Below are 10,491 nucleotides of genomic sequence, written 5' to 3' on the forward strand. Positions count from 1 at the left end.
TCCGAGTCCTCAGTGCTGTGTCTCAACCTGTTTTGTTGGAGAACATGTGCAAGTGTAAACATGAAAGTTTGCTGTTTTGTTTCTTTGAATTCTAGAATTAGGTCATGTTTATAAGAAAGTAAGACTTGGAGCAGATTCTCTTGATTTTTTTTTTTTAACCATAGGAAATCTTATCATATGCTTTAATTAAAAAGTAAGCCAGATTTTTTGAGGTTTATTGAGGTAAAAACTAATAACATTTTAAGATATTTAAATCATACATCATAATGATTTGATATATGTATATATTGTAAAAGAATTCCTCTCATCTAGTTAAATTAACAAATTCATCACCTTCAGGTTTTTTTTTTTTTTTTTTTTTTGATGAGAACATTTGAGTTCTACTCTCTTACCAAATTTCAGCTATATGGCATACTATTATCAACTAGAGTCACTGTGTTATACATTAGATCCTCAGACCTTATTCATCTTGTAGCTGAAGGTTTGTACCCTTTTAGCCCCCAACCCCTGAGAACCACTTTTCTACTTCTTTCTATGAGTTTGACTTTTATTCCCCCAGATTCCTCATATAATTTATCATGCAGTATTTATCTTTCTCTTTCTGACTTATTTCACTTAGCATAGTGTCCTCAGTGTCCTTTATGTTGTTGCAAATAGCAGTATTTCCTTTTTTCTCATGGATGAATAATATTCCATTATTTGTGTGTGTATCACACCTTTATCCTTTCATCTGTTGGTGGACACTTCGGTTATGCACATCTTGGCTATTGTGAATAATTAAACCAAGTTTTTACCTTAGCCAAATCTTTCTGAGAAATGTATTTATCATACACAAACTATAAATTTTATTTTATCTGCTTGCTTTTATAATATATGGTATGTGCATACATGAATGCTAAATCGCTTCAGTCATGGCTCTTTGTGACCCTGTGGACTATAGACTGCCAGGTTCTTCTGTCCATGGGATTCTCCAGGCAGGAATACTGGAGTGGGTTGCCATGCCCTGCTCCAGCGGATGTTCCTGACCCAGGGATCAAACCCACATCTCCTATGGCACCTGCATTCCAGGCAGATTCTTTACTGCTGAGCCACCGGGAAGCCCAGCACCACCTGGGAAGCTCTCTAAAAACTTAATTTCCATAAAAATGCAAGTTTAATAGAAATTAGAAACCACTGTTTTAACAGTTGTTGTTCTTAAATTGTAGACTTAGAGATGATTTTTTTGATGTGGACGTGTATAACCTTTTCTATCTTCAGCAAATATTTTAGAATTAATACATATTCCTTTATAATCTGACTTCTGGTGTTATTTTAAAATATAGTTTTACTTAATAAACTTAATAAAATGTCTATTTCTCTTTTTAGAATATAAAGTTCCTTTATAATTATGACAATTGTGTAAAAAAATCTTTAAAAATTTGGATAACTTAGCTTTTTTTATTTTTAAATACAGCAATTGTTCTTTTTAAGTTTGATCTTTTATTTTAGGACATATTGATGCATTTACATCAAAGCTTTTCCTGCTTGAAGAAATTACCTCAGAAGAATTGAAAGAAAAAATTTCAGCACTCAAGTAAGAAATTTTGTGGTAGGAAATTTAAAAGCTTGTTGATATGATCATTAATTTTTCTTTATCACTAAATATTGGTTTAAATTATTTATTTTCAAGACTTTCATCCTTTTATAAATTGAGGCTTTCCTCGACCCAGTTTATGATCCATTTCACATTAATCATTTCCGTCTCCAAATTAAATGTTCTAGTGGCACCACTATTTCTACTTAAGACAAAGGAGGCTAGAACAATAGAGAATCTTCCATCTTGGTGAACTGTGGGCACATATATCTCACTTCTTTCCAGAGGTGGGAAAAAATAGGCCAGTCAGACTTTGAGCTCAGGGATATATACACTCATTCAGGTATTCTAACTTTTAAAAATTTGTTCTTCTACCAAATGTTACTGTACATCAGATTGAAATTAATTTAATTTGCATCTCACAACTTTCCAGGAAGATCTGGTGGTACCTTTAATCTCCATTTTATACATGAGGAAACTGGAACTTGGAGTGACTTTCCCCAGAGCACACAACCGAGCTAGGATGACAGCTTTGGTAGTTAATATACTTGATTCATCTGAAAGGGTGGGAAATCGCCCTGACTTATATTAGTTCTGTAGTTCCAGCTTTGGGGCTTGTCATAGTTTTTGAAGGCTGCAGATTCAAGTTTGACTTCTTTGCTTATACTTAAACATCTATTATAAGTATTACTTCTTTTGATGGGTAACTTTTTATTTATATACATGAATAGAAAAGCTTTTCCATACATTTATGCACTGCCTGCTCTACCTCTCCCAGTGAAAACCATTTTTAAATAAAAAATCAAGGGAATGAATGTAGGTCTAGAAGAGATATTTAAATCAATATCTTAAATTTCATTTCCTTTTATTCATTTAAAATACCTGTCAATTTCTTTGAAATTCACCACCACTACCTCTAAAAGGCAAACTCTTCTGCAGATTAATTCTGCTAAAGACTTTTTAAACTTTTAAATTTAAAAAATTTTAAACTTATAGACGTATTAAAATATTTATAGTTTGAGAGACTTTCCTGTCAGTCCAGTGGTTAAGACTCCATGCTTCAGTGCAGGGGGGTTTGACCCCTGGTGGGGGAACTAGGATCCCATATGCTGCATGGTACAGCCAAAAAAACAAAACAAAAACGTTTTTTAAAAAACACAAACTCTAAAGGGAAATATATTTCTTTAAAAAAAATCATAGCTTGAATATAAAATAGTGATCTCTTTACTGATCACTGCTCTGACTGACACAAGCCAAAATACTTTATGATTTTTAAGGGAAATCAGAAAATGGCAAAAATGAAGTAAATACTAAAATTCAGTCAAGTTAGAAATACATTTTGATATTTGTTTTACATTATTTCATCTGTTGTTTTCTTTTGTTATTGAGACATTTCTCTTCCCGAGGAGTTACAGTTGTTAAGATTAAGTTTTTTTGTTCCTTAATTTTATTTGGATTTCTTCTATTTAATAGGATTTCAAGTTTATTTAACATCCTCCAACACATTCTAAGAAAATTAAGTAGGTAAGTACTCTGGAGGCATTTTTCATTGATATGTGTAATTTTCTTGGGTGAAAAAACTTTGAATACATGTTTTTAGGAATAGACAGAAAATAACCTAGAAATACAAAATTTATTCTATTGTGTCAAAGTGGAATTGTGAAAATATAAATAAGAAGGAAATATAATAGCATCTGGCTTTCCTGGGCTTACAGGTAAACATTTTTTTCTGTACAGCTATTATAATGGCTTCCTATTTGCACTGTAACAAATTGTCACAAACTTAGTGGCTTCAGACAACACAGATTTGTTCTCTTATAGTTCTGCAACTCAAAGGTCTGAAATTCTCGTCACTGGACTAAACTTGTGTCAACAGGGCTGGCTTCTCCTGGAGGCTCTTAGGAGGCAGTTGTTTCCTTGCCTAATTTTCAGCTTCTAGTGGCTGATTGTATTTCTTTTTTTTTTTAGTTGGAATATATATAGTTAGTGTATAATATTATGTTAGTTTCAGGTGTACTAGATAGTGATTTGATATTTGTATACATTATGAAGTGATTGCAATAAGTCTAATAGCCATATATCTCCATACAAAGTTGTTACAATAGTATTTATTCTTTATGCTGTGTGTTACATCCTTGTGACTTATTTATAATTGGAGGTTTGTACCTCCTAAGGCCCCTGCGCTTGTTTCTCCACACACACACTTCCCCCAGTCAGCAACCACCCTTTTGTTTATATATCTGTAAGTCTATCTTAATTTTGTTTGTTTCTTTTGCTTTTCAGATTCCATATATACATAAGGTCATATGGTATTTGTCTTTTTCCGATTTATTTCACATGGCACAATACCTTCTAGATACATCCATGTTGCTGCAAATGCAAGATTTCATTTTTTATGACTGGGTAGCATTCCATTGTACTTATATCACATTTATCTGTTCATCAATGGACACTTAACTTGCTTCTGTATCTTGGCTCTAATAAATAATACTGCAGTGAACATTGGTGTTCATGTATCTTTTTGATATATGATAAATACCCAAGAGTAGAATTGCTGGATCATATGACAGTTCAATTTTCAATTTTTTGAGGTACCTCCCTACTATTTCCCATAGTGGCTGCACTAGTTTATAATCCCACCAATAGTGTACAAGATTTCCTTTTTCTCCACATCCTAGACAACACTTATTTATTGTCTTATTGGTGATAGCCATTCTGACAGGAGTGAGGTGGCATATCATTGTGGTTTTGATTTGCATTTCCCTGATGATTAGTGGTATTGGACATCTGTATGCCTTCTTTGGAAAAATACCTATATTTCTTAGATTGTAGCCCCTTATTCCATCTTCAAAGTACATCATTCACATTTTTGCTTTTGTTGTTACATTGTGTCTTTAACCACATTCACAAGCCATTGATGGGTAATGTTCAGAAATTCTAGAGAGGAAGAATGACTTATAAGTATGATTAATCCTTGTTTTTAATGATAAATTTGTGAGGAAGAACTGATATCCTCCATAGTACCCTTGTGCTGGAAGAGTGTTAAAAAAAAAAAAAAGGAACACACAGTATGTCAGTCATATCCTTTTAGCTCTCATGTTGTTACACTGAATTCCTTAAAGCTTTCTAAAGAGAAAGGGTTTAATGTAGATTTGACAGAACTTCTTAATGTGATAGTAGAGGATCATAATTAAGGGTATGGGGCTTCTTTGATGTTTGACTGCCTTGGTTTATATGCAGGTCCTGCACTCAGAACTTGGGTAAATTACTTACCATCTCTAATTTTTGTTTGTCTGTAATATGGAGTTAATAATTTTATCCCTTCAAGATTTGTTGTGTAGAATTTAATGACAAAAAGGACATAAACAGTGCAACAGTTAGTTCATGATAAACATTCAATACCCATTAACTGCTTAGGTTGCTGTTATTCTCAGGGCCTCTCGTGTTGTGATTGTCATGTTGACTGTTTCTGCCACTTTGTTTTAAACTTCCCAGTGTAGTGTGTCACATTCGCCTTTCTGTCTCTGTTCACCTATTAGTAGACAGAAAGTCAGTACAGTGCTTGTTTAATTAAATGTTGTGTATAGGAATGTATGTATATGCTCTTACACACTTACATGTTTGTGTACTTTTCGTTACGTGTTGTCCAGGAATTAGAGAGTTAGACATTTGTTTCCCATTAAATTATTGAAAACTTACAAATTGACTGACATAACAATGAAAATAATTATATATCCTGAATTTGTAATAAGAACTAAAACTAGTTGCTGAAAAGGCATGAAAATATGAAAATAGATTAGAAGATTCTTAAGTCTTACATGATCATCAGAGTGTTTTTAGAGATGATGTCCCATTCCCCTAATTGTTTTTTTATTTTATTAATAGATCGTGATTAAGAAAGTGCTATTGAAATTGGCACAGTGAATCAGTGAGTTGAGTTTTACTGTGTCGATTTAGCTTGCAGGAGGGTTCCTACTTGTTGTCTCACGCCGCAGAAGATTCTTCACTCTTGATCTACAAAACCTCTGATGGAAAAGTTACTAGGACAGCGTACAACTTGCATAAAACGCATTGCGGCCTTCCTGGTGTGCCTTCCAGCCTCTCGGTCCCCTGGGTCCCTTTAGATCCCAGCCTCTTATTACCATATCATATCCATCATGGAAGAATACCCTGCACTTTTCCACCTAAGTCACTGGGTCCCACAGCACAACAAAAGGTAGGATCTTTTCTGAAGTAAAATGTTCCACTAGGTTGTTTATTATTAATCTGTTTCACTGACTGTGCACTTCAACTTGATGTCCATATTTGCCATGTTAATCACAATACCATTCTAAAAACAATGTTTATTGGAAGGATAGGTAAAGTTGTATGCTCTTGTGAACCCAGTCATTTTAGGGGAACTTTCTGTTTTTTGTAAGGTTTATCCTCAACTACAGAAACTTCTATTAGCCTGCCCAGTGAGGGCATGAGCAAGGCAACCACACAGTTAAATTCCTATGTTCCTATGAAAAGCAGTTATAATTTTTTTGCAGTTTTTATGTATACTATTTTATTTCATTAAATATTTGAGGCAATTTGCAGAAGAATACATAGAATAAAATTATGGTGATGCAATTAAAAATTGATAAGTAGGATATGGGAAAATATAAAAGCAAGTGTTAGTAATTAGTGACTGCATTGCCTTATTAAAAGTACAATAAAATATTAAGTAAATTGTGTTTTAATGCTAAGTATTTTTTATAACTCAATATTTTAGATATAATGTTACACTCTTTATAGCATCCTTCCTAGAAATAACAGTTGAATGATATTTCTCAGAAACTTTTGTAAAACCGTGGTTAGAGATACTGTTTACTGTGTAGCTCATTCTTTATATCATGTAAGAAGTTCCAGTTTGAGTTTAATTGAAGGAAAACTTTTCTCCTCTGTGAGTGAATCCGACTTTTCCTTCCCTGCTGCCAAAAATCTTTGAGTCAAAGTTATTGAGGCCTCTGTTCTCAATATTTCACTCCACAACATCTATCACTTGTATATCCTGTGGATATTTTCAGGTTTTTTTTTCCTTGCTGTATTAAATTAATCTGCAAATGCCCACAGTTCCTTTGGAGAAATAGCTAGAATGCAGATATTGAGGATTATTTTGTAATTTGCAGTGGTTTTATGGTTTACAAAAGTTGTTTATGTTTTTCAGTTCTCCGCTCTTGAGAGAATCCTTTTAGAAATGACAACATCTTGTACATTGTTAACTTTGGCCAAGAGAATATATAAATGTGATTAATTAGTTGGAACAAGTAAAAGAATAGACAGAATGAGTTATTGGTATTTTAAGCCATTTTAGCTACAGTTTTTGTTAGATATTTTTCAGTTTTCCTTTCAAACTGGAGTCTTATTTTCTCTTCCTTTCACATTTATCCTTTGTATCTTTCTTCTCTTTTGGACTCATATTTTTCTTACTCTTTGTCTGTTTCTCCATTTTATAATTTCTTCCCTGTCTTTACCATCTCTGACCTTCTTATAGTTCCTTTCCCTCCATTCTTAGTTTTCATTTCTTCCTTTCTACTGCCCTTCAATTTCATTATTGTAAGCACATTGCTCTAAAGTTCTGTCATTCCTTCCTTTCCTCATTTAACATTTCAAACTTTTCCAAATTTAACACAAAAGAGTGATTTTCCTCTTCACTCCCCTCAGATTACTCTGATCTGTCTGTTTCCCTGATTGTTATTTGAAAATGTCATACTTTAAAACTCTGTCAGATTAAAGCTTGCTTAGAAGCAATTAAGTGGCTGGCGGCTAAAAATATATGAAGGACAATTTGCAGGGTAATTATTCCATGTGTAAACAATAGAGTTGACTGTATTGTAAACATGTTAAACTGTCCTATTCTTTGCTTCTCCTAGATTGGTGGAACAAGAATGCCTACCCGAAGCCACAGGAATTCAGTTTCTGTGGAAACGAAAAGCCTGCCTGCTCAGCAAGTTGAAAATGAAGGAGTGGCTTCAAGTAAAAGAAAAATAACTTAAAGACTGTACCATGGAAAACAAAGAAAAACCAGTTATCACAACATTTAGTTTAGAAAAATTTGAGGGAAAATATGCCAGAAAAATCTGTAGGCAACAGGAATGTTTTTGTTTTACTGTCCTTGAGAGTTCTTAGAGTGCCTTAAAAAAACACTTTGAATATTGTGAAGCAGTGTTCCAACTCAAACGGGCTAATATGCCCTTAACACCTGAGGTTTGAGGAGACTATAGATATGTTTTAGCATTATCATGGCAGAGAAATATAGAGAGAAGAAAATATTTTTATACTCGACCTTTAGCAAAAAATTGTAAGTAGGAAAATAATTTGCTCTTTCAAGAGCAGTATTTATCATTATGTATTAGATTAATCCTCGAGGAGGAAATGGCAAGCCATTCCAGTATTCTTGCCTGGAGGATCCCATGGACAGGAGAACCTGGCAGGCTACAGTCCATGGGGTCGCAAAGAGTCGGACATGACTTAGCAACTACACATTAGGTTAATAATTTCAGTTGTGATGCTGGTCTATTGGGGTTTGCTCAAAAGGTTAAATCTTGCTACTGTCAGAGATAATTTTGACTTACGTAAACCCTATTTCTGATCCATCTGACAGTTCTTCTATACTGATTTAAAATGATGATTGTTGGAAGTTACAAAGTTAATACCTTTAAAAACTTTGGTAAAATTCCATTGCAGAAGCCAAAGAGAAACATAAAAAGCTCTCTGCCTATGAAAATTCATAGGGAAATTAACAGTTTTTTGTTGGGCAGTCATCAGTTTGTTTTAAACAAAAAAAGCTTGTGGTATAACAGGATCGGTGACTGCCTCTGTCCCTTGGCACAAATCCTGGCTAGGTGTTGAAATATAGTACTAAAAACAAAGAGATGAGTGTATTTTCCAGAAAAATCTCATATTTCAACTAGAAAGACTAACGTGTGGTAAAACAGAAGCTCTTTTTCCTCATCTGTACTAATTAATTTAAAATTTTCAGGACCATGAAGGTGAATTTAGGAAAGTTTCAATCATTTAATGTTATCGTAACCAACTATTTGTACTTATGAAGGGATGAACTCATTTAATTTTTGTATTCCTATTCTTTAATGTGCATTAAATATGTGCATCATTTATGAAATACAAGCTTTATAATTCAAGGCAAAGTTTGTTTTTGGAATTTTTTATTCATTTTATATTAATATAGGAAATTAGCCCCATCAACAGTCTCAACTGGTGTAAGTAGCATATTTTTTTTTGTAAGTAGCATTTAAATACTCTTTTTACTACCAAGTTTTGTTTTGAGTTCTTTGGTTGGTTATATAATATTTTTAATTAATGACTAGTTATTAATGAAATTGTCTTATGTATTTTAATATATAGTTTCCTCATCCTGCCATTCCCTTTTTAAAATATTGAGCTTTGTTTCAAGTGGTTATGTTTTGTTGTTTTTTTAACTTTTGTCACATACTCATGTTTCCTGAAATACTCCACTTGTGATTCATTTGGCAGTGAACCATGGGAGAGGCAGGGATTCCCTAGTAATTTGCTCTTTTAGAAAAGCTAAGCAATGATTGCTTCAGACTTCTGAATGCCAGAAAGACATGGCTTTCATTTTTTTAGTATTAGTTTTTACTTAATAAAATGTGTGATAAGAGATTTTAAAATTATCTTAGCCATTTATTAGAGTAACTCTGATAATATATATAAAGCTAGTTTTTGTTTTCCACTTGTGCTTAATCAAGCTTCTTTTTTCTAATGTATATTTGAACGTGTCTTATGTTCTTTTTATTGATTTTTAGTACTGAGAATGTATAAGCAAGAAAGTGACGTTGTCAATATGAGCAAAGATGTTTTAAAAAAAACAAAAGCAGTCATTGTTGGCAAGGATATGATGAGCCTGCCCCACTTACATCTCTGTGGTGAAGGTATAAACATTTCACTCAGTAAATGTTTGAGTGTATCTGTGTGCCACACAACCTAAAATTGGTCCCCATGTTTACTCTCATAAAATTCTTACTCATATATCAGAATATTTGTTTATTTTACTTATTACTATCTTTCTTCTTAAATAGACTACAAGCTATGCCAAGGTGGGGCATATTTGTTTTGTTCACTTGTGTATAACATACATAATACATAGTTGCTCAGTAGATAGAAGTTGAATATATGAATAGATGAATATCTCAGTATCGAAGATAGATTTTGGTTTACCCATGAGCTAACCTTCTAGTGGAAGACACAATACTGATATGTGGTAAGTACCCCAGAAAAGTAATGTAAGGAAGTCATCTAACCAGGATCTGATAATTAAGGAAATCTGGAGAAACCTTGAGCTGAGTCTTTAAAAATAAGTAAGAGTTATAAGGAAAGAATGAAAGATCTTCCACACAGAAAGAAAGCAGCATATGCAGAGGTGAAAGACAGCCAGATTGTAGGCTGTGAACATGGGAGATAAGAGAAAAGGCTATAGGACAGGAACAGGCATGCTATGCTATGGCATTTGAATTTTGTCCTCTATAGTGTGGGAACTAGTAGTGATTTTTACTAAAAATAAATAACATGATCAGGTATAATTTTGAAAAAGTTCTTGTTGGCATTAGTGTAGAGAATGGAATGAAAAAAAAAAAAAAGAATGGAATGGAGCTGGGAAAGACTGTAGGGAAGTAGATAAGTTGCAAAGTTATGTTATAATAATTGAAAAATGAATTCAAGTAATAAAAATAGGGTCAGGCTCAAGTGATAAGAGAAAAAAAACTGACAACTTGGTGATATAGTTGGTAGGGGGAATAAAATATGGCTTTCAAGTTCCTCGTGGGATACTTTGTAAATACACTACTTAGAAAGTATGAAGAGGAGTGTGGAAGAGCAAGAGGAGAGCTTGCTCAGCATGTTCATTCCCTTTCACCACT

The 10,491-nt window shown here is 33.3% G+C and overlaps 1 protein-coding gene across 1 annotated transcript in view; it reads left to right on the forward strand.

Annotated features, from left to right (window-relative positions):
• ICE2 (interactor of little elongation complex ELL subunit 2) overlaps positions 1–9,604 on the forward strand; it is a 59,470-nt gene extending 49,866 nt beyond the window's left edge. The window contains exons 13-16 of the mRNA XM_065940921.1: positions 1,489–1,573; positions 3,047–3,097; positions 5,531–5,789; positions 7,471–9,604. Of these exons, the coding sequence (XP_065796993.1) occupies positions 1,489–1,573; positions 3,047–3,097; positions 5,531–5,789; positions 7,471–7,593 (518 nt within the window). The 3' untranslated portion in view covers positions 7,594–9,604. The remainder of the gene's footprint in view (positions 1–1,488; positions 1,574–3,046; positions 3,098–5,530; positions 5,790–7,470) is intronic.
• Positions 9,605–10,491: the final 887 nt, after the last annotated feature.

This window comes from Muntiacus reevesi, chromosome 7, assembly GCF_963930625.1.
Source record: "Muntiacus reevesi chromosome 7, mMunRee1.1, whole genome shotgun sequence".
Classification (NCBI taxonomy): domain Eukaryota; kingdom Metazoa; phylum Chordata; class Mammalia; order Artiodactyla; family Cervidae; genus Muntiacus; species Muntiacus reevesi.